At 30.5% G+C, this 24,230-nt stretch overlaps 4 protein-coding genes across 4 annotated transcripts; 2 read left to right on the top strand and 2 right to left on the bottom strand.

Annotated features, from left to right (window-relative positions):
• The first annotated feature begins 1,754 nt into the window (after positions 1–1,754).
• Positions 1,755–2,583, top strand: LOC137808077 (small ribosomal subunit protein eS30z/eS30y/eS30x). The gene is made up of 3 exons (XM_068608984.2): positions 1,755–1,922; positions 2,037–2,174; positions 2,380–2,583. Exons 1-3 carry the CDS (start codon positions 1,919–1,921, stop codon positions 2,424–2,426), a joined length of 189 nt encoding a protein of 62 aa, XP_068465085.1. The 5' UTR covers positions 1,755–1,918; the 3' UTR covers positions 2,427–2,583.
• A 1,858-nt stretch (positions 2,584–4,441) lies between these two features.
• Positions 4,442–12,016, bottom strand: NS1 (Class II aminoacyl-tRNA and biotin synthetases superfamily protein). The gene is made up of 15 exons (XM_068608983.2): positions 11,559–12,016; positions 11,406–11,474; positions 10,970–11,080; positions 10,208–10,312; positions 9,345–9,482; positions 8,396–8,476; positions 8,214–8,291; positions 8,033–8,101; positions 7,802–7,876; positions 7,596–7,679; positions 7,393–7,479; positions 6,868–6,963; positions 6,411–6,485; positions 5,557–5,683; positions 4,442–4,794 (listed from the first exon to the last, which is right to left on the bottom strand). The coding sequence occupies exons 1-15, from the start codon at positions 11,889–11,891 to the stop codon at positions 4,679–4,681; spliced, it is 1,644 nt and encodes a 547-aa protein (XP_068465084.2). The 5' UTR covers positions 11,892–12,016; the 3' UTR covers positions 4,442–4,678.
• A 2,228-nt stretch (positions 12,017–14,244) lies between these two features.
• On the top strand, positions 14,245–18,172 carry LOC137808074 (peroxisome biogenesis protein 19-2). The gene is made up of 5 exons (XM_068608981.2): positions 14,245–14,427; positions 14,521–14,569; positions 14,678–14,954; positions 16,987–17,303; positions 17,895–18,172. The coding sequence occupies exons 1-5, from the start codon at positions 14,388–14,390 to the stop codon at positions 17,938–17,940; spliced, it is 729 nt and encodes a 242-aa protein (XP_068465082.1). The 5' UTR covers positions 14,245–14,387; the 3' UTR covers positions 17,941–18,172.
• A 247-nt stretch (positions 18,173–18,419) lies between these two features.
• On the bottom strand, positions 18,420–23,027 carry LOC137808072 (putative pectinesterase 68). Its single transcript, XM_068608978.2, has 5 exons — positions 22,589–23,027; positions 22,199–22,388; positions 21,014–21,220; positions 18,971–19,206; positions 18,420–18,826 (listed from the first exon to the last, which is right to left on the bottom strand). Exons 1-5 carry the CDS (start codon positions 22,849–22,851, stop codon positions 18,670–18,672), a joined length of 1,053 nt encoding a protein of 350 aa, XP_068465079.1. The 5' UTR covers positions 22,852–23,027; the 3' UTR covers positions 18,420–18,669.
• Between the last annotated feature and the right edge of the window lie 1,203 nt (positions 23,028–24,230).

Genomic DNA, 24,230 nt, shown 5'->3' with positions numbered 1-24,230 from the left:
AGAAAATCGAAGAAGGGAATAGTAATATGTTTTTTTTTTTAGAAAAAAAAGATAGATTCAAAATCCATAAAATTTTCAACTGAACCGTATGTTATAACAACTTGTGTTGTATCCACATTTTTTATTTATTTTTATTATTATTATATATTTATATTTATTTAAATAAAATATAGATATATGTGTATTTATATCTTTTGAATATCAAACTATATATATGTTTTAAATATCAAATAATAAAAATAAAGATTGATATTTGAATTTTTTTTTACGTATTATTGTTAAGGAAATTAAATTTTAACCTGAAATAAATAAAAAGTAACAAAAAAGTATAATAAGAGTGGAAGAAAAAAAAAACATAAAGTTATTTAGTGAGTCACATATTTTCAACCGGAGAAACAGAAAAAGTTAAATAATTTATATATGTTTATTATGTAAAATTATTATACCAATTAACTTAACCAATACGAGTGATTGATCATCCTTTCATATATACAATTGTGTAATGTTTCTGAGCAAGTCTCACCTTGTAAAATTTAATTTTATCTGTGATATAAAATAAAAATAAAATTGCTCATAAAATTAAATAAAAATATAAAGATAAAATTAGAAAAAATAAAATGGGGTGTGATTTTATTCGAATAGTTATCTTTACTTATTAGTATTTTTTTATATCAATATTCTTACTTATTTTTTTATCATGAGAAATATAGAAAAGTCAAGAACATATAAAATGCTAGCATTTTTTTTATAAATTTACATGTATCTTTCACAAAAGACAATCCATCAAGATTAAGTTTTATATAACAAAAACTTTCTTATTAAAAGAAGAAGAATGGGATATGAAAATTGTGGCTAAAAAATAAATAATAAGAAAAACCTTTAACCAAAAAGCAGTGTTAAAAAAATATATAAATATGTGTCCCTCTATGTTTTTAAACTAAATGAGAATTTCCCTCATCTGATATTATAAACAAAAAGAAAAAAAAAACATAATAATTAATTAACCAGTAAGTAAGTACATAAAAGACAAAACAAAAAATGGAGAATTTTTGTTCATGGAATGGTTTTGCCATAAGAAAAAAAAAACAATACTTATATACATACGACTGAAGCCATTGAAAAACAGTAGTTGTTGATTTTGTGGTTCCTGGAACCAAATTACTACTGATATTTTTTTTATATGAAAATAGAAAATGAAAAAGAAATTTGATAGATTTATAAAACTTTCATTTTAATTTAAAATTTTAAAATATTTAAAATTTCAATTTGAAATGTTTAAAAAAGGTTTTAGGTTTGAAAAATAGAAAATTTAAAAATTAATACATTTTTAAAATTTGAAAATTTTTAAATTTTGAAGTGTTTTGAAAAGGTTTTAGTTTTTGAAAATTTTAAAAATTTTAAATTTTAAATTTTTTGAAAAAATAAATTTAAAATTTTTATTTTTTTTGAAAAAATAGCAATGTCCATAATAATAAAATAAAATAAAATATTGATAAAAAGATAAAGTAGAAAAAATAGAAAAAAAATTGTGGGAAGTGAAAGAGGCTTTGTATATAGGTAAATATTTTAAAAATAATTTTTCGCAGTCCAAATAAAAAAAAACTATTTCGATAAGCATTTCCAAAATAAATTAGTTGTTAAGAATCAATTATTTTAAAATAAAATCATTCAAATAAAAAAAAGCTCCTCTGGAATTTAAAATTAGGCACGGCCGAAAAAGAGAAAAAACATGTGCAACTATGATACGTTCCATAAGATAAATGGGCTCAGCAAGTTTACTAACAGGCCTATGGCCCATTAAGACCTCATAACCATAAACCCTACCTTTACAAATAGAGATCTCTTCCTCTTGCTTTGGGATTTTACCGGTAGCCGCTGCAGCTGAAAGAATCAGAGAGAGAAGCATCAATTCATCAAAATGGGTGAGTTATTTCCTAATTCCCTTTTCAAGTTCAATGGGCTTTGATGGTTTTTCTGAACACGGTGACGATGATGTTCTGTCTAAATGGTTTCTTTGGTTGATGTTTTGATTAAAGGTAAGGTTCACGGATCTCTCGCGCGTGCGGGCAAAGTGAGAGGACAAACTCCTAAGGTGGCCAAGCAAGACAAGAAGAAGAAGCCACGAGGACGCGCTCACAAGCGAATGCAATACAACCGCCGATTCGTCACCGCCGGTAATTTTGTCTTCTTCTCTCCTTCCCTTGCCTTTCCTATGTCTAAATTAACATTCCAACGCTATTCAACTTCTTTAATATTTATCTTATTTCTCTTTTCTACCAAAATATAATATTTTGATGTGTTAAATTTTTAGGGTTTCTGAATTTGGGCTATTATAATATGGTGTTTTAATTTTTTTATTTTTGGCGTTGTTGATTGTAGTGGTCGGATTCGGTAAGAAGCGTGGACCAAACTCGTCGGAGAAGTGAGGGGCGTGTGGATGATGCATTTTCGTAGTTTGCAAAATGTATCATTTGTTTTTATTTTTATTTGATTGATGACTGAAAGTTTGATAGTTATGGTTATGCTTCAATGAGGATTTTTTTGCAAGTTAATATCAAAACTTTATATTTTCCTCACGAACAATTGTTTGAGTTTTTCCTACACAGATTTTTCTTCTTCTATTAATTAGGGGTGAAGTATGCAAAGATGGAATACCAAGCTTATTACATAATTTTTTGTGTTCTGGTTTTAGCTTTTCCAGTTATTATGTCATGTCCTTCGTTACTCAATGTTACAAACAATATAATTTGGAGGCCTTTAGGAAAATTCATCATTTTTGGTCACCCTCTTCAACCTGCTTTCACCAATGTTGTAAATAAGTTTTCATTTATGGTTTTTGTTAATAATTGCAAAATAAATGCTGGAAGACTTGAAATATGATTAAATAAATTGATATTGTAATCGTTAGTGTTAGGGTAATGAAACAGCAAATAAGTTCTAACCAGATGTTACATGCTCTTAAATTCGACCATTAAAGTATCATTAGAAGGCTCTTTGCTGTTTTGTCCGGCTATCTGTGTTGTGTTTGATGGAATTTGATTTCTGGAATTAGTATATTTGAGGCCCCGTCTTTATATTTTCTAAAATAAATAATAGGAGTACAGTTATAATAGTGCAGATATTGGTTTTAAATTGAATGGTTTCATTTGTGATATGCAGTAACAAACTATGAAATTTAAGATATACTTCGTTAGTTTGTAAACATGAGTTATATTCTTGGACTCCTTCAGAATGGACAATTGGTTAGAATACTACTCAAATTTCAGTAGTTTATGTATCGTTCACATATTTTACTTAAATTATATATAATCAAAGGCGTCAAGCATGTATAATTGATATTTGTGTTTAACATGAACTGAAAAAAATGTCTTACTTAACATTATATGCAAGTTAAATTTGAAAACCCTAAATCGAACTTATAGATTTTAAAGTAGGGTTTATTATTACCTTCTTTGATAGCCGAAGTAATTATTATATTTGTAGTTCTTATATCCCCCGTTTTGCCAATGATCATACTCAATTTGTTTATGAATGTAAAGATGGTATTGATCATATTCCAAGTATTTCTATAAACAATTTACTGTATAGATCCAAACTTTTTTATATTAATTGAAGTTATTTTCTTACGAAGAAAGTCATCCGAAGTTAAAAAGATTCTATTTTATACGAGCAAATTTTATACAACGTAGCTTTGTTAGTTGCAAATAGAAAAGTATTGGGTTTAAATTAAAACATGATACCTATTAAACTATAACTGCAGTAAGCTTTAAAAAATCTTAATTATATAATATTATCCTAAATAATACCATTTTAAGTCCAACTATATAATTAAGATTTTTTTAATCTTACTGCTGCTGTTATAGTTTAACAGGTATCATGATTTAATTTAGGTCCAATACTTTTTCTCTTTTCCACTAATAAAGCTATATAAATATCTCCTTTATTAATTTTGGAAACTTTTCTAGCAGAATAGGCTTTATTGTATAACATTTGCCGTATAAAATAGAATCATTTTAACTTACTGACTTTCCTAGCAGAACAGACTTTATTGTATAACATTTCTTGTATAAAATAGAATCATTTTAACTTCCTAGTTGTATTCTTTTCTCTCTATATAAGAATAAAATCTATATATAGAGAGAAGAATAAAATCAGTAAGTTAAGATCAAAAGCGTCTATGAAATTGGTCAAACAGTAGCCAAAATGCAATAGTTTAGATCATATGTTTAATTTTTTTAAAACCAGTCAAAATGCAAAAACCATCTTGCACATTTGCTCTAGTGTTTGGAACAAAACGCTAAAGCATTTATATAATTGTATTAATCATTCCAAGAATGAATAAGGTTGTGATGCAGGAGCAGATAATTAGCTGCATTCCCCCTCCTGGACTCCAATTTTACATTTACTATTGCCATATAAGTTATTTTCTTGTTCTGAACAGTGCCGATAAATTGTATTTATAGGTTGTCTTATTCATCATGAATTTAAATACCCGATACAGTTTGATACGTACACAATTTGATAATTTACAAGCTCAGAATGTATAAATACTTCATTTAGACCAAGCAAATTGCTTTTTAAAATAAAGACAAAAGACGCAAGAAACTTTATTGCCTAAAATACAGAGTTTGAATCGTACAAATGATGTGAAGTCCTTATTTGACTATATCTGCAAGTTCTAAAACTCGGCCGAGCCAGGTGTCCGAGGAAAAGGAATAACGTCCCTTATATTGTCCATTCCTGTTGCAAATTGAACAAGTCTTTCAAATCCCAAACCAAAGCCTGCATGAGGTACTGCATCAAGAAGACACTGTATCTTGTCAATATAATCGAGTTAAAAAGTTCAAACATAAGTATGAATTTATATGTTTTATACACTAGTTTACTTACTTTAAATTATTGGTTTAATTGATAATTTATAAACAAGTTTTTAATACCTCAAAAATTAGTTCGTATTAAATTGATACCACAAAAAAAGAAGTATTTTTATCCCAACATTTAACAAATATATTAATTTGTTCCTGTTAATTAATGTTACTTCTAAATTAACACTATTGACATCTTAAGTTTGATAATGTAACGTGTCATTATATCACAAGTATTTTATAAGATGATTACATGTTAACACCATTAATTCAAAGATAATATTTACTATAAAGAACAAAATAGGATACTCTTTAAATATTGGGATAAAAAACACAAAATTTTAGAGGTACCAATTTCAATATGGACCAAGTACCAAAACTTATTTAACTCTAAATGTTTCGAGAACAGATAGGTGACGCTGGAAGACCATTTAAGTGTTTACCCAACAAAAAAAATGAAACAATTGCACAGAGCTTGCAATTACCAGCTGCAATAACAGTTATATATAAACTCAGTTGGATAAAAGCAGCAAAATTCTTTTGCCTCAAAAGATGAAATGAGACTTTCCAGATGAAAGATAAAGAAACCTTATCAGCAAAAGAAAGGGTAGTCTATTATTCTGAAAGTGATTTACGTCTTGTACGGCGTGGTACAAATAGGTAAAGAGGCTCAAAGAGAAAGACATCTGACCTGAACCATATCGACGCAAATCAAGATACCACCAATATGCATCCTTATTTAGCTTTAATTCATCTAAACGAGCTTCTAGATACTCAAGCCTTTCTTCCCTTTGGCTTCCACCAATAAGTTCACCAATCTAACAGACAGACATGTAGATAAGTTTACATTGTGCATAAGTGAGAACATAATACTAAGAGGTGTGCACAGTAGAACTCCCATGTTATCTCTTCAGGCAAACATTCCTGGCCCTAAATAACATTAGAGAAAGGCTAACATATTTTTTTAATACAACATTTACTATTAACTGAAATTTATTGAAAATCACAAAATTGTGAGCCTCACTATTTAAGGAATTTCACTCATGATTTTGTGGCTTTCAATACATTTTAATCATAAGAGAATGTGTTAGAATGAAGATGCTGCCAGTACTCTACATTATTTGACACATAAATTTCTACACTTTTATACGCTATCAACTTAAGCCACTAATCTTTTGTATAGTGCTTGTTAGAACTAGATCAGAATCGGGAGCAAAAGTACAAATCTTTACTGATGAAGCCTAGTTCCCAATCTTGCCCCAACCTGGGAACAGTACCAAGAACTGAAACTGTACAATAAAGAAAAGGAAATTCTCAGGATATTCAAGAAATCCAGAACCCTCAGCCACCAAACTGATTCTCCAATGACTAACTACTCCCTAAACCCCTCTTCCTAGTTATAGGCAAAATGCCTTATTTCTCTAATTCTTTTGCAACTAATGATTATACTATGTAACTAACTAAGAGACTGTCTATTGTCCTGAAAATTTTATTCACAAACACCACTTGATGGTTATAATAAGAAAGAGATATCTTATAAATTACCCCTGGAACCAACATGTCCATGGCCGCAACTGTCTTTCCATCATCATTCTGTCGCATATAGAATGCTTTAATATCCTGAAAAAATTAAATTCAACAACTTCAATTTGATTCACCTGTTTTTTTGTGTATACACAGAATCCTGATCGTTGGTCCATTTCATGCAACTTAGGTAAAACAATGACAAAGAATTTTTGTGGTAAAATTTGCATTTTTTTCCTTTATAATTTTGTGCAGGGAGGACTGGAAGTTGAGCAGAAGAAAAAAGGTTCAGAAGAATGTTACTTCTATTCTATTTTCCCAGCCACTTCTTTCAGATTTAGTGGATTTTATATCTTGCCTCCAAGGTCAAAAGTTCTTGGTCTTTCTTTTATATTGACAGCCATTTTTAAAATTATTTATAACGCCATAATGTCTTCCATTTGCCCTGTCCAAAAGATGAGAAGAGAAGGTAGCATGCCTTTGGATAATCTCTAATTATCACTGGGCATCCATTGAATGCCTCTTCAGTTATATAGCGCTCATGTTCACTCTGAAGATCACAACCCCATTTAACCTGTGAATGCAAGTGGAAAAATATGTCAAATACAAACAAACTGGAAGGACTTTACGAATCAAGTCATTTCACTTTTAGAAAAATAAAGTTTATACAACAACAACAATCAAATCCTGAGTCATTAGTTGGACCAGCTACTAAGATGAACGAGAGTAGATTTAGCAGATGACCAATTTTGAACAAAATGTGAGCAAGAATAGGACAGGTAATGTCCAGGGGATGGGGGGAGCAAACAAAAAAAGAAGTTAGAAGACATCCTCTTAGTGTGTTTGATTTTCTAAACAATAAACACTATACAGCACAAAAATACTTGTTCCATGTTTGATTTTAGAAAATGGTCATGGGATAGAATAAAACATAAGATAAAGCACAGGGTAACTGCACATTCAACAGGATTACTCAAAATGAAAAAAAAAAATAGCAAGTTACCGGGAATTCAAATTTCTTTTTTGATCCTGACAGCAGATCTATCGCTTCAGTGTAGGTTATTTGCACAACATCTTTATCTGCTACATCCTTTTATAATGACATCAAAATAATATATAGAGATCAAATTGGTAATTATAACTGATACATCTAGGCATAAATTAGATAAAGGAAAGCAATATGATGGTTATACTGAGAACTCATACACTCAAGCGATCAACGATTCCTTTATTAATCCATGTATTGAAAAACTCCATGTCTTCCTTGCAGTTATCGAGAACATATTTTATCTTCAAGAATCAAATACATGAAGCACACAAACTTTAATACAATGAAATTATATAAAAAAAATCTTTGCAAAAATAATCTAAAGTCGAAGACAACTTTGTAGTATTAGTGGAATGTAACATACTACAAACTGGAGATAAGCAGATGCACAAGCCATGTCATCATTAAGATCAGCAAATGCAAGCTCCGGTTCAATCATCTGAATAAACAATATGATAATGCCCTTTAGTTATTGTTACATTACACATGCATTACAACTAATAAGAAAAACTAGGCAGCTTAGAAGCAAAAAGGGATTCACAGTCCATCTTCTTTTTAATTCAAATTGAACACACAAGAAAATGAAATCACCAACCCAAAATTCAGCCAAGTGCCTAGAAGTGTTGGAATTTTCTGCTCGGAATGTGGGACCAAAGGTATACACCTGTATAAGTACCATATTCAATGTACATTTCGGTCATTGATTTTAAAATACTAGATTTTAAAGAAGTCAAGACAACTGCTAAAAAATAAGAGAGAGAAGATGACGTATGTACATCAGAGAGAGCCGTTGCATAAGTTTCAGCATTGAGTTGACCTGAAACAGTCAAGAATGCTGGTTTTCCAAAGAAGTCCTGATTCACAAAATGATTCAGATTAGTGCATAAAATTCAATAACTGCCTTACACACTATACTGATAGCTTGTATTAAAAGAGTAGGGATATGAATTTGTCTCACTTGTGACCAATCAATTAATCTGTCATTCTTTTTTGGAATTGCATCAACAGGAGAATCCGTAGTATCTTGAGAACTTGGTATCTGTACATTGAAGGGAGAAAAATCTAATACTAAATGCTTAATAAGATGAGAAATTAGTACTTCCAACAGACTTATAAGTTATAACCCTATCCTTGAACCATTTTTAAATTATGGAAACGAACTTCCTTCATTGAGGGAAAACATTATCAAGGGGCTGCTATAAGTAGTGATTACTGAGTAAACAAATTCACTCTGCTTGTCCCGTGTATACTTCAAATATATAGTTAAAAATCTAAAATGCAATAAAGAATTTTCAAACAAATTCTGACTGCTTAAAATTTGTTCATTTAAATTCTTTCACAGGGAATGAGAAAAAAATTCCAGAGAAGAGTGACTGCATCAAAGAAAACATTAGGGAAAAAACCATTGAAAATACTTTGCTCCAGATAGTTTTACTAAAATTGTTTTAGACAGTGTTCAATGACACTCATTGACCAACGAGGCTGATTGAACATAAGGTGATTTGGTTAATGTTGTTGCTAAAGTATTATCAACCAGTGTTTCTTAATAAGCTAAAGAGTGTCATCCCTAGAGATCCCTTATGCTCCAGAGTCTAAGCTAAAACCAAAATGTTCTCCTGCTCACAGCATAAAAAGTAAAGGATGATATAACATTTTCTTTTAATGGTTTTACTTTGCTCTACTGTGACTTTCATGAATTATTTTCTTGTGGGATTCATAGTAGTTTGGAATGAAAGACTACTTCCCCCACAACCATGGTTTTCTAACAAACTTCCAAGTAATGAGATTTTTTGGTGGGCTGGGAAGATGAGCGGAGAATTTAATCCTTTAGTATTCAAAGTGCATTAATAACATATAACTTGGTTAAAAATATATAAAGTGGAAGTAGCTCGTGGAATTGGAAATACCAAAGTAGTAACACAGAACTGTTCACCCGCTCCCTCGCAATCTGAAGCTGTGATGATAGGACTTGAGATCCATACAAACCCATTTTCTTGGAAGAATTTATGCGTAGCATAGGCCAAAGCATTCCTAACCCTTGCAACCTGAATTCATTTTGTATAACAAAAAGATAAAGATAATTGTAAAAATAAAAAATAAGGTAATTTCCTAAGCGAAAATAATAACAGAAGTTACATGAATTAATACTCTGGTCAGAAATCAAAACATTATCTGTAAATAAAAAACAGAGGGAAGGAAATTAAAAAACCATAAGCTAAAAATTCATTGCCACTATATGAACTTTCTGCATAAACCTATGAAGAGATATGAACTGATTGAGCACCCTCTTTGTAGATAAATTTGCAAAAAGCTACAAAGTAGCTTCACTGGATTCAATTGATAATATGGCCATTAAAAATGTATTGATGGTTAGAATTTTAAGCAAATAACCATTACTTAAAACTCCTACTAAAGAAGAGACATAAAACTAGTTGAGCCAGAGTATTTTTTGCACTCTGCATGAAGCATGATTAACACCAATGAAATACCTCAAGTAATAGAACGCATCAAATTTTGGAGACACCTACCCCCACCCTCACCCCCAAACACAGTTTCTCGTAAAGAAATTCTTCATGACAAGAAACCAGCTAGATAATCAATCATCTAAAAAGTGGCTTCACATAACAGGATAGATGAAAAACAACAATATTTGAAGAAATTTAAGATAATAATTTAAACTAAAGCAAATTAATGAATTGTCCTTTTGCATGATTAAGTAGAGGCATAAGAAGGCAAGGAAAAACAAATATGACAAAAAGAGGAACCATACTGCACCAAAAGTATTTGTCCTTGCACGAAGATGTGCTTTTGTTCTTAGAAATTCTTTGCTGGCTCTTTTCTTTTGGATGGGAAAAGACGGATCACTCTTGCCAATCTGAAATTATAAGACCAAAGTCTTGCATGAGTCACCTTGGAGTTAAAGATCTAAATGAACCAAGTTGGAAACATTTAACGAGCCTGATGCAAGACCATGAAAAGAGAAATTAAAATCAAGTATACTATAATCACTTGCAGCACTAACGATAATCAAGAGAATACTTGTCCTTTCCATTGCCATTTACGCTAACAGAAAAAAAAAAAACAAGTGAAAGCATAATGGAAGCAAAAATGAAGTTAGTGATCTAAAATCTAAATCATATAAGGAAATTAGATTCAATAAACAACCAAACAGTGGTTAATGAACAATGGATAAAAATGTAAAAGCTTAAAGACAATGTTTTCATAAGCAGTACCAAAAGACCAAAGCAAACTCCTTATAATGTAGCCATGTGAGACTGACTGTCCACACTGTTACTGCGTACTCACAAAGATGTTCAAAATATGAAAAGAAAGAAACCAAGAGAAGCTATAATTTCAATATATTGTATGGTAGAAGTCTGCGCAACATTATGTTGGAATATATACTCAAATGAAGAAAGCAAATGTTAAAATGGATAAAGTCTTGACGAAATGAACGAAAACAAAATTTGATATGATAAAAGAGAGCAAAACGGTGAGAGGTTTGTTTTATTGCGAATAAGAGAGAACTAACCAGCACTATTTTGTTGACCTTCAATTCCACTTTCTGTTTGGATCCTTGGCTCTTCACCACAACTCCTTGCACCCATACGGAGGCACCAGTTGTAACCAAGCCAGATTCTACCTAATAACAACCTCCAAACCTTCAAGAGAGATGGTAACAGAGGTTTGTCCTGATAAACTTCTCCAAAAGTACTTATATAGGAGAAGAAAACAAGGAGAAACGAAATATACTTTGTAAACTAAATTTAACTTATATATAAACTAATTTGTAAGAATTCTTCCATGTTATGTTTTCTAAAAGCTACACTCCGCTTATGCACTAGCCTATTTTAAACTACATAAAAACTTATTTCATTTTCTTCGCTTTTATAGTGTTTCCCTATAAGTTTATCCAATAAACCTAAATATAAAACCATAAACAAAAACGACAGCAAAAGCAAGCACACCTGATCGTAACCTTCAGCCTCTGAGTTCAACACACATTGCATGTTAGAAAGGCAAGAACCATCGTTAATCTGCATACAATCAACAATTTACTCAATCAGCAATTGCATTGCAAATACCGGCTAATTACAACAGAAATCGGTATAATGTCTTGCCTCGATGAAGGTCACGCTACTCTGAAGGCGAAGCGTGCGAACCCAGCCCTGCACGACGAGGTCGCGGCCGAGCACGTCGGCGCCATCGCCTTCTTTGATTTCGGAAACCCTAAGCTTCTTGCGGAACTGTTCCACTCTGCTGCCGGAGGTTCGAAGTGCGGCGGCGCAGAAGGAGCGGCGCGAGGGGAAGGGAGAAGGTGGGAGGAAGAGAGATTTGTGGAGTGAGAGAAAAGCAAGTGCCGTTGTTGCGGCGTAAGGTTTCAGGCGAAGGGGCCTCGCTGCTATTGCCATTGTTATCGCTTTTGCGGCGCCAACGCCAGAGATAGCAGCCATTTGCGTGTTGGTGCCTCGCCGACCACACCCTACTCACTCTCCGACAAGTCTTATCCCCCGTTTAGCTCTTTTCACTGCCTAAAACTACCTCATTTTTTTTCTTATTCATTTCAGCCAAATTTATCAAAACTTTTAACTACTTAATTAATATTAATATTCGTTGTTTGCATGATAGATTAGTATTATTATTAATATATCCCTTATATTATAACTTAATTTATAACAAGTAAATGACTTTAAATATATAAATATGTTTTAAATCTTGATTAAATTGAGACGACTTGTCGAGAATAAGAAACAATATTGCACAATTTGTAGGATACATAACAACTTTAGTAAACAATAGGATGCGAAATTATTGTTCTAATTATATTTTATTCGACTAAACTCTAGTATTGATAGGTTTATTATCCTTCTCTTGAAATAGTCCACCACAACAACTAAATTTTAAACTTATAACCTAGGTACTTGTGTATCCTATCTCTTCTATTTTTGTAAACAATAAAGATATATTTAAATTGTATTTGATATCAATTCTTAAGTGATTTATGATTATTAAATGTATTAGAATAAGTCTAGAGTCGATAACTAAGGATATGAAATCACTTTTTCATTTTTTTAGAAAACAAGAATCCATGTTTGAAATTTCTTTTCGATTTTCATATACAATGTCTATATTCTAATATCAAATTTGTTTAAATGATATTATTTGAATCAAGGTCTCGGATCTATTATCTATTTTCAAATTCAAAAAATTAAATAATAAAAATATATCTAAATTATTTTTAACCTCAAACTCTTAAATAGTATTGAACATAATATATAATATATAAAAGAAAAATATTTATTATCTTACAAACTCTAAATAATTATATATCCATTCAATATCTTTGAGAAGTGTTCACCTACATTTTCAAAATAATTTGTAACATCTCTAATTTAAAAAAATATTAGTCATTTAATTAGAAAGTTTGAAGTATTTTTTCGGTCTCTTATACAGAAAATTAATTATAACATGCCTCGTGGATTATATATATATATATATATATATATATATATCACTTGAAATAATTTATATAAACTAAATATAAAAAATAAACCAATATATATTTAAAAATAAATTAAATAAAAAATATAAATAAATTAAAAATTAAAAAACCACATACTACTAGTAATAAATTAAACAATAAGAACATAAAATACCAAAAACACCAATATATTATGACAGAAATATAAAACAGAAAAACTAGTATATTACTACAAATAAATTGAATAATACAAACACAAAATAAAAAGATAAGTAGATCATTAGAATTAGAATAAATAATAAAAATGTAAAATGGAATGAAAATGGCCGGATGTATTATTAAAAATAAATTAAATAATAGAAGTATTAAAAATAAATAAAATAAACTATACATAAATTTATTAAAATTAATATAAAATCGTCTAGTTTCAGTTTCATTGTCTTTCAATGGTAAATATAAAAAAAATATAAATTTGAGAATTCATAATCTATTTTGAGTAATTTTATAACATCTAAGAGCGATAAAAGAACAAAGTATATAACGAAGAAAATCCGAAATAAAAAAAAAGTAAAGGGGAAGATATATACTTAGAAAGGTTTTTAAATTAATATCTCATTATTATTACTATTTAAAAAAAATGGACGAGAGTGCGTACAAGTCAAATACTTCTTAATATGTATTAAGTTTGTCACATATGGGAATAACTTTTTCTAATAATTTAAAATTATATTATTGAAATCTTTTTATGATAAAATAATTTTAACAAAAAAGTTTCAATATATTTTTAATGTGTCTATAAAAAAATAGTTCAAAAAGTGTAAAGTCTAACATTTATCCACTAATTTACAAAAATTATTGTCATAAATTTTCAAAATTATCATAAATTATGTGGATTGTATTTACACAGTAAATAATATATTTAAAACTTTCTAAACATTATTTTTATTTTACTTTATTAGAGATTTATTGATTAGTTTTTCATTATCTAAATATTACCTATATAAAACACGAATATTTTAATATGTATAGAACTTTAATATATGAAGTTAATCATAAAAATTAAAATATAAAATTTACTTGCATCTATTATATGAAAAATAAAAAAAATTAAATATATAATGTAATTTAAAAATACAATTTATATATTATGAATTTGAATTATATTATAGTTTATTTATTAAAACATTTGTTATAATTATATAAATAAATTAAGAATAAGAAAAAGGAAATAAAACAGTTAAATATATTCAAATGACACGTGGATATATATATAATGGAATTAGATTAAAAAAATATAATTATAAATGAATGACAAGAGTATAATTGGAAAAAATCTAGAAAAAAATAAAAGTATTGATATGGTAAATGACAACAACAATGTAATTGGAATAGGATGAGAAACAACACTGCATAGTTATTGTATTCATTCCATTGGCCGTAGCAGCAGTGTTGTGTGGCGGTGGCAACCATGGCTGACTCCTCCCAAGACCTCGACCAACTCCTCGATAGTACGTTCTTCCTCACTCACTCTCACACTCTGATTTTCAATTATTTAGCTATTTTTTCTCTCTTTCTGAGACTCTTTCATTCGATTATTTCAGGTGCTTTGGATGATTTTCAGTCCTTCAACCTTAATCCTTCTCCTCCAAGGTTATCGTTTCCCATCTTTGTTCCACTCTGCAATTCTTTTAACTTATTTTATTATTTTAGTTTACTGAATCTTTGTGTGTTTGTGTTAATTGAATTGTGTGTTGGAAGTGGGGGAGCAATTGCGAGCAAAAACGAGAGTCCTTCGTTGCCGTCGGGGGTTCAGGGATTGGGCATGGGTTTACCAGATTTGAGAACGAAGAAAAAGGGGAAGCAGAAGGCTTCGAAGGATATCCACGTGGCGGAGGCGCTGAACAAGCTGAGGGAGCAGACCAAAGAGGCTGTGAAGGGCCTGGAGTCTATGACCCCTCCTGCTGCTGATGATTTGGGGAAGGATGCCTTGATGGAAGATTGGGTCAAACAGTTTGAGCAGCTTGCTGGCTCTCAGGTATTCTTTCTTTCCTTTTTTTCCCCTTTAAACCAATCTGTACTTGATGTTAGTTATTCAGTAATTTCTCTTGTCAAAGCGCTTTAAGTCTGTTGTGTTATCTAGTTGTGAGGTGAAAATCGGTAATGGATTTTAGGGGCAGTTGTTTGTATTTGTTTTTTGCATCTTCATGTAGTCTAACAGTTTGGATATGTGAGAGGGGACTCTATGGTGCTATAGGGTTTTAAATTGCTGTGTTGTGGAAACTTCAAAAACCTTGATGTTGCAGCCAAAATAGTGGCCGCAGACCGGTTTCTTAAACCTATCCGTACCCCATTGAGATGGAATTTGAGTATCATCAAAGTTTGTTGGTCTCGTGCTTTGAGTGTAAGGAACCTAGGTCTTTGGTTTGATCCATGTGTATGGAAAAACCCCAACCTTCTGTTCCAGGAGGGTGAGGATTCTCTTGAAAACTGAAGAAAGATTAAGTTTGGCAACTGTGTCATTTTTTTCTCTCAGTAATTAATTTGTCTGCTGCTGCTTTGGACGATAATGAGCTGTGGACTGGTTGTTGTGATGTGTCCTGTGTGTGATATTCCTCTCATCTCTGTTTTTAAATGGTCTCATCTCTCACAATAAGATACTCTTCTCACCTGATATGCACACACACAAAATATAATATAATTTATAAAAGAGACAGATTTGGGCCAAAGGACAAAGAGTTGTTTGCCCTTACCTGGGTTTTGTGTATTGGAAGAATCAATAGTTGTGTATCAGAGGAGAATCACTAAGGTATGAAGGTTTTTATTTTATATTTTGAAAATGTGTTTTTTTACTGTATATATACATATCGGTGCATCATAGAGCTTTGTCAAAGATGAACACATATTAAAGTGGTCCACCAGAGGACGTCCTGATAAATTGATGTCAAAATTTATAATCTTTTGAGTCCAAAAGATTCTGACTAACCTAAGACTGCATTAGCAACCTTGGTAACAAACATTCTTGGACATCTCAAGGTTATGGTAGAGTCAACTGATACATAAGAGATAAAAAGAAGGAAAGAATAGAGTAATTCACACAGTATGGTTATATTATTCAATGTGACCAAGAATTGGTGAAGTTTGAGGGTCACCTTCCCTCCATAACTGAGTCAATTTACTTTAGAACTAACTTCCCTTTCACTCTTATTTGTAGTCAATTCTATTTACATCTGACTTACCCCCATTTCCCTTTACATACATGTTCTTTGCTACTGGTTGTCTATCAGATTACTATTTTTGGTATTTTCTGAGTTTGAATGTCATGAAATTTTGAGTTCAGTTCATCCTAGCCTAGATTTTGGCACTTATTTTGTGCGTGTCAAGTTTTCCCTTTATGGAAATTGGAATGCAGTGATCTTACTTTTAATTTAACAACTCAAGTTCATATATTATATTTGGAGATTTCACGTTGGCTTGAGAGATATAATCAAATTTGAATATAAGTGTTTGTAAACATCACATTACAGACCAATTTTGTATGATTGAATTAAACTTAAAAGTCCACTTTCTAAAAATTACATTCAAAGGGTGTTTGTCATGGTGGCAACTTATTTAATTTGTTTTTTGTATTCAATTGATAACTTCTGTTTTTCTTAAAGAAGTTCAAACATATATGAAGAATTGAAGTTGGAATCTATTAATTGAGAGAATGAAAAGTAAGAGAAATTTGGACTGTACAAACTTTGATGTGTCCTTTTGCTGAGCTTCACATGGAAAAGAGACTGGTGACAGAAGCAGAAATAGAGGCCTGGAATACTTCTTTCATATAAAAACATAGCCTCTATTATATATCTTCTTTAAAATATGTGAAGCTAACCAGACTAGACCAAACAATTTGCCAAGTCTGGTTATAATTTTTTACTAAGATGAAGCAAGTGATTAAGGGCATCAAAGATATTGTAACTACTTATGGTGCTATTTCTTAATTTTTTATCTTGGGAATACCGTATCTTGACTTCCTTTCCTGGATTTAAAGCTATTATTATTATTATTATTATTATTTTGTGTAGGACATGGAATCTATTGTGGAGACCATGATGCAACAACTTCTGTCCAAGGAGATTCTTCATGAACCAATGAAAGAAATATCAGAAAAATATCCTAAGTGGCTGGAAGAACACAAATCCAGCTTAAGCAAAGAGGAATATGAACGTTACGCACACCAATATGAATTGATACGAAATCTTAATGATGTTTATGAAAGTGATGCCGGAAACTTTACCAAGATTGTTGAGCTTATGCAGAAAATGCAAGAATGTGGACAACCACCAAATGAAATCGTCCAGGAGCTTGCTCCCGACTTTGACTTAGCCAGTCTTGGCCAGTTGTAAGTTCCCTTGGTATATGTTGGTGGTGTTTATCACACTATGTACTTGTAGTATTAATCATTGTTTACTTTTTTTAAGTGAGACTCTCATGTGAAAATATGCATCGATTATTTTTAGCTTCCTAAACACTGAACTAGATGAATAGTTTGTCTTTCAATTTTACACAAGAGGTATAAGTTGACTTTAGAGCTGTTGTTTATGGGGTGAAGCTCAATATATCAGTTCATGTTTTTGTTGATAATCAATACTGGCTAATAAAATAAATGGCTTCGTACAGTCTGTAAAATCTGTCTCTTTATTTTAGTACTAACTCAGTGATCTAACTTGCGAGGAATTACTACTGCTGAAATGTCATCATATAAAAGCTACGATTTTATGTAGAATTGGCTAGATCCTAGTTGAGGAATGAAACACCCATATCTAAGGTTTGGTTGTCCCCGCTAGGATAGCTATTCCCCTCCCATGAGGATGCTTTCCAATATATATTTTTGAAAAATAAAACAAGTTATCCGGCATCATGTATTTACATCGTAGTTTTCAAATTGCATTACTGTATGTGCATCAACTGATGTGAACACTTTCTCCTGCAGATCTCCAGAGATGCTTGAAGCTCAGCCAAATTGTTGCATAATGTGAAGCTATTTCTTCCCATTTACCAAGTCTCTTTGATGGTTTACAGGTTTTTAGGAATATTTAATTTTCACTTGTCAGAATAAAATAGTTTTATGCATTACAATGTTTTCCCCTTCTCACGACAAGGTTACGAGGAAACCACAATTAAAGTCTCCGTTTAAGGTTCTGTATGACGAAGGCATGTCTATCAATATTTTCTGCTGGCAATTATATTACGAGTTGTTAGTTGCAAACAGAATTTGCTTTGTGATTTTTTGAGATTCATTTCGCGTCATAATGAGTAATGGCAAACTATTTTCAAGGCTGAAAAGCTCCAGTAGATTACTAGATTCATAGGTAAGATACACGAATTGTTTTTTTGTTAATGATGCCATAACTAGCCATTTTGTCCTATATATTATCAGATATTCATCTCACAAAATCTTTTGCAAGAGTTCTGTGTAAAGTCCCCCTCCCCAGAACACTGCAGTAAAACAAGCTGATAAACACGGAAATGAAATTGTATTCATAATAAAAGAATCTAGATTTGAAAAGTGATAAGAGTATACAGTATAAAGATCAAGCCCCGGACTATATTAAAGATTGAATGAATGAATTTTCTATGTGCTAAACAGAAGACAAAAAAGAGGATAAAATGACAGCAATAATATTGGATAGACTATAGATGTGCAATATCTTGTTTTGGTGTCTCTTAAAGAAACTGGAGTTGCATGTTGGTGGTTCAGCAGTTAGCTAAGCATCAGAGGGTGCCATCCAGTGTCTCCCATTAACAAAACTCTTGACCAGGAATGGATGAGCAGATTCAAAATCTAGCTCTTGGGCTAATGGAACTCCACGTATAGCAGCAGCACCTGGTCCCCAGCATTTGTACACTCCAAAGAACACAGTCCTAAAGCAGTGGAGTGGGTTCAATATCAGCCCAAATCAAGAGAAATAATTTCAAATTAAATTGGAAGAAACATACCATAAATAATAAGATGATTATATAGTATGAAGTATGGTTTTAAGAAAAATAATAAAAGCTAGGTCTTACTTGTTATTGTAAGAAGTGTTCCAATCATCCCAACCACCATGTGCAACTATGTTGTCGAAGTAGGTGTAGGCATAGACAATCCTAGAGTACTCGCCCATTGCACGGCCCACATAAATCGGGCCTGTTCCTGTCACCTTGCACCGTACGAATGCGAAGCCTGTTTTCTCGTATGGGGATTTCCTATCTTGGGCTGCTATTGACCCAAACCTTGTGGCAATTGAGTGTAGCCTGCAATCCTGAACCAAACAATGCTGTTATTACATAATCCAGAATGCAAAAAAAATACAGTTCAAATGCATTTTAGGGTTTTTAAAAAATAATAGGGACAGTTTAGTCTTTGCATAACATTATGGGGTGCAGGAAGAAAAATGTAGGGGTGCAGGAAGAAACTTTCATAATTGCGTTTTATCATTTTTGTTCAGTGTATGCTACCTATAGGCCCACAGATGGTCTCTTCCTTCCATGAGTCCAAATCATATTACATACCAATGATTTTACTTTAACTTATTATATTTATGCATATTTAGTGTAATTTTTATTAAGAAGTTTTATTCTCCCATAATTAACTTTATGATCTTATAATATAAGAATATTTTTATTTTGGTTCCTGTTATATTTTTATTTGATTTTCATTCTTTATCTTTTAGTCTCTAATGTTAATTTTTTATTAACTCTATGATATCAGGATGAGGTTATTCCCTATGGGCCAAATACACTCAATATTATTGATGTCATTAAAAGTGTTACAGAAGAAAAATAAAAAATATATATTTATAGAGACTAAGATAAAAAAAAATTATTTATGAGGATTAAATAAAAAAAATTATATTTGTTGAAATTAAAATTAAATATTTATAAGAACTAAAAGTGAAAATAGCATATTTATAAAGATTAAAACTAAATTTTACGAAAAAGTGAAATAAACAAGTAACTAAGGGTGGAAAGTTCAACAAGTTGTTAATAATTTTTTTAATATACATTTTATTTAAGTAACACATGTCCATCTTATAAAATAAAACAGGAATTGTATTTTTTTTCTTTTAATCCTCATGTATTGAGGTTATATTTTTTATACTTTTGTAATTATTAATCAAGTTGATAACTTGGTTCACTTTGTATCATTATGTCATTCTGATTATGTTCTTAGGGATAGACTAAATAAAAATATTAACGACAAAAATTAAAAGAAATATTAAAAAAAATGAATAATAAAGTAGAAACTAAAATCGAAACACTCTATGTTGGTGGAATAACTAAAGCTTCAATTATTTAGAACAGACATTTGAAACAACATTTTAAAATATAAACTAAAGAAAAAACACAGCCTTCGTTATGTACAACAGACAATTCATATTTTATGAACATTTAAATTCGATAAATTAATTTTCGGTACCGAAAGATGAAGAAGTTAAACTAGTGGCAATTATATCGTTAAATAAAGATATTATAACTACGAAACATTGATGTTATTATTATTATTATTTTATTATCAATAGTTAGAGTTATAAATTTCACTTGGCTTAGTTTTTGTATTTTTTCTAGATAGAAATAATTATCTTGCATACATTTATTAAATAGAGTTTGAGAAATAAGAAAGTACGTAGTATTAAATTAAGAAAATAGAAACAGCTTTGAGAATTGATTATGAGTGTGTAGAGAAGTTTGATTTATTTGTTTATAAGAGAAGGCTAAAGAATCCAAAGTGCATGGCATGTTTTGATGAGTGACGAATCTGCCGAAACACACGTTAAACCGTTAAAGGTAATTAATAATATATGGCAAAAAGCTGAAACCCTTTTTCATGCAAACCATGTCGTGCACCACTAACTCCCTACCAAATTAAAAACTGCTACATTGCTTACACAAAAGTGGGTAAAAAGATGAAATAATAATTTAATGAAATTTATGTTTCATCAAATATAATACAAGAACAGTGTGAGAGAAAAACAATATTTTTGTTCTGAAAAAAAAATAAAAAAAATGAAAGGGTGTAGCATGTAGAATAAAATACTGAAACAGCAGTGAGATAGGTTAATGAATTACCTTGTACATGGACCTGCCATTTCCAAAAATGAAATCTATGGAACCCTCAATGTAACATTCTTTGAAGTAATGACGGCCAGCGTCGTCGCAAAGAGTGTCTTGTGCACCGTAGAAGCCGCAGCCGGAGAAATAGGCTTTGTCCCCTGAAATGCGAAACGCCGCAGCTTGCCACCCCTCCATTCCCGGCATCGGCGCCGGAGAAGTGTTCTGCACCGTTTCATATTAATTTATTGATTTCTTCTAAACTTTTGGCCGAAAGGAATCGCACTCCACAAATTCAACGTTCGTAATAGTATAAAGTAGTTAATTCATGCAATGTAATATATGTCCATGGACCCATCTATGGCATAATTATTATTGACTTTATAATAATATATCATCATACACGCAACTCAAGTTTTTCTCATTAAACTCAACCTTATTCAGAACATCAACAAAAAATTTATAAGAAAAGGTAGGGAATGTTTTTTCTTCCTTCTTTGCAAATTATTGGAGATTTCACTTCAAATAAAAACATTTCATTGGAAATTACACTAAATAAAAACATTTCATAATATATAAAGTATATAAGTGAATTTTATAAGATTATGTTAAACTTAAAATACATTTTTTAATATAACATTAGAGTTATTTAAATTTATTTTAATAAAAATTTGTTAAACTTATCACATAATCCGCTATTAGGCTGTTATCTAAAAATTTATAATATATAGTCTCACGGATTGTAAATCTTATTTTCTAAGATTAAGTTAAACTTAAAGTAACTTTTTAATATGATATCAGAATTATCTAAAATTTATCATAATAAGAGTTTGTTAAACTTATCCCACCGTCCGTTATTAGATTACTATCTAACCATCCATTCTAAACAATTTTACAATATTAAGTTAAATTTAAAATCTACCTCATAATATAAATAAAAAAATAGGATTTTATACAGTTATATATCATTCTAACATTCTAACAGTTCAATTCTTTGACTGATTTTTGTGAAATATTTTTTAGTCGCTTGTTTTGAAAAAGAACAGGTATTGATGTAACAAAAAAAGGGATACTATGTTTAAAATTTGTTGAAAAGTATTATAAAAAGAAAATGTAGAGTTGCAAACAAAAAGTGGGTAAACTGTTAATAAATACATTGACAATGACAATACATAGGGTATATGTGAGAGTTAAAAAGTTTACCCTGAAGCTGATATTCCTAGCAGAGAAATAGTTGGCAAAAACTGTAACAGAAGCTGTTCTGTAAGTACGCAGTTGTTGGCCGTTGGGACCAGGGTCACTGGCCCTATCATGCCATTCTATCACCGTCACATCTCTTCCCGCTCCTTCAAATGTAATGTACGGCTTCGTCACGGGCACTACCACCTTCTCTCTGCACAAACAAAACCAAACACTTCACTACCATAAATAAACAACTTACCACTACATACAAAAAATGTGTTTCAAAACAATACCATTAACGGAACAAGATCAGTCACTGGTACAAAACAAGACTTAGCTACTTACATTTAAGTAATGCAATGAATTTGTAAGTTAATGCGCATGAACTAATTAGTAGAAGAAGAAGAATACATGTAATATCCGGGGCTTATCTGAATAAGGACGTTCATTCTGTTGTTGTCCGGGACAGCATTGACGGCGGCTTGGACTGATCGGAAATGGCCTCCGCCGTTAATGTCGACGGTGATTACTCGGTGTCCGGTGGGTCCGACCCATTTGGATGAGTTTGTGGAAGACACCATTTTGGGGTGGTTTGTGCATGTTACAGTTGTTGCATGAAGTAATATGCAACAACTGAAAAGCAGAAACATTTGCAAGATGAAGAGTGGAGCCATAAGATGACACTATAATAGCATTGGAAAGAAAGTGTAGAGAGATTGTAGGTTGCAAGAGAATGAACTGCGTGAAATGGAATGTGCAACGTGGAAGAAGAAAAGAGATCAATTGGGAAGAGTTGCATTCAGAATTTATAGGCTGAGGGTATTTGATTTTGGGTATCTTGTGATTAATCACAATCAGTGAGTAACGTGTAACTTTATATCTATAGTTTTTTCTATGGTAAGAACATGTTAAGATGTATATCATCGATTCCTCGTCTAACGGTCACTTTTTCACCTTTTTTTTTTCTGTTTAGAAAAATGAGGGCAGAGAAAAAATATTTTGGATGTGTGCGTCTTATTAAAAGAGAGCTATCTATGAATAAGAGCATTCTATAGCTTCATATAGAAAAAAGGATTTTCTACATAATTTGATTCTTTGGTTTTCACTTTTAAAAAAACCACATCTTCAATATACTTGTATTGATTTGTAACATTATATAATGGTATTTGGAACCTTTGATAATGGTAATGTGTAGCTCTATGTACTTTGGATTTGGTTTTATAAATTATGAATTTATTACAGTAACAATATATGATCAATTAATTACTAACAGTCTCCAATATACGTTTAATACAATTATTAATTATTTTGTTAATCACGACATAATTGTTAGACTGTATATCACATTATTTTTTTAGCTGTGAAATTAAAAACAACTTTCAAAGTCAAATGCAGAATAGAAAATATCTAATTGAATAGTTTTTTTTTTATATTTAACTTGTTTAATTTAAACCGAGTCATATGTCACTTTTATGTCGCAAACATCCGAACGTAGCAATATGTGAAATGATATTCACAAAATTAATTCTGGAGTAAAACTTGAGTGATAAGTATTATATTTTAGGTGTTTCTGATGTTGTTATTTAATTAAAATTGTATTTTTTATCTTGTTAGCTATAAAGTGTTGCAAGTTAAAATTCATATTACAAAGCCATTTATCCAATGACAAATGGTTGGAAATGGTGAAAACACTTTTCTTTAGTGACACTCAAATGACATTATTCTATATTAACTAAATTAATTTTAAAGAAAAAATAATTTATTAAAATAAATATAATTATTTTTAAAGAAACAAATAATTAATTACTATATTAACTATATTAAATTTTATTTTAAAAATTAAAAAAATTATTAATATTTAAATTAATTAATAACTAAAATTTTAATAGTTAATTAGATACAAATTTAAGAACTATTTATCAATAATATAATTAATTTAAATATCAATAATTTATTTAATTTATAAGATAGTGACTAATCTAGATACTAAAAATTTATTTAATTTAAAAAAACTAATTTAATAAATATAACAATTAATTATTTTTAATCTTAA

The sequence above is a fragment of the Phaseolus vulgaris genome, chromosome 3 (assembly GCF_051622355.1).
Source record: "Phaseolus vulgaris cultivar YP4 chromosome 3, ASM5162235v1, whole genome shotgun sequence".
NCBI lineage: Eukaryota > Viridiplantae > Streptophyta > Magnoliopsida > Fabales > Fabaceae > Phaseolus > Phaseolus vulgaris.
Note: the sequence above shows the minus strand (reverse complement) of the source record. Positions and strands in the feature narration are given on the sequence as shown.

What these genes read in the sequence shown, in the direction of transcription:
- LOC137808077 (XM_068608984.2), top strand. An exon ending in CCGCCGATTCGTCACCGCCG is followed by an intron (nt 2,175 to 2,379) that starts GTAATTTTGTCT and finishes TGTTGATTGTAG; the next exon opens with TGGTCGGATTCGGTAAGAAG.
- NS1 (XM_068608983.2), bottom strand. Translation starts at nt 11,891, where the DNA reads ATGGCTGCTATCTCTGGCGTTGGCGCCGCAAAAGCGATAACAATGGCA. An exon ending in AGGCTGAAGGTTACGATCAG is followed by an intron (nt 11,081 to 11,405) that starts GTGTGCTTGCTT and finishes GGTTGTTATTAG; the next exon opens with GTAGAATCTGGCTTGGTTAC. An exon ending in GGCACTTGGCTGAATTTTGG is followed by an intron (nt 7,877 to 8,032) that starts GTTGGTGATTTC and finishes TTGTTTATTCAG; the next exon opens with ATGATTGAACCGGAGCTTGC.
- LOC137808074 (XM_068608981.2), top strand. Translation starts at nt 14,388, where the DNA reads ATGGCTGACTCCTCCCAAGACCTCGACCAACTCCTCGATA. An exon ending in AGCAGCTTGCTGGCTCTCAG is followed by an intron (nt 14,955 to 16,986) that starts GTATTCTTTCTT and finishes TATTTTGTGTAG; the next exon opens with GACATGGAATCTATTGTGGA. An exon ending in TTAGCCAGTCTTGGCCAGTT is followed by an intron (nt 17,304 to 17,894) that starts GTAAGTTCCCTT and finishes TTTCTCCTGCAG; the next exon opens with ATCTCCAGAGATGCTTGAAG.
- LOC137808072 (XM_068608978.2), bottom strand. Translation starts at nt 22,851, where the DNA reads ATGGCTCCACTCTTCATCTTGCAAATGTTTCTGCTTTTCAGTTGTTGC. An exon ending in CTAGGAATATCAGCTTCAGG is followed by an intron (nt 21,221 to 22,198) that starts GTAAACTTTTTA and finishes GAAACGGTGCAG; the next exon opens with AACACTTCTCCGGCGCCGAT. An exon ending in AACACTTCTTACAATAACAA is followed by an intron (nt 18,827 to 18,970) that starts GTAAGACCTAGC and finishes CCACTGCTTTAG; the next exon opens with GACTGTGTTCTTTGGAGTGT.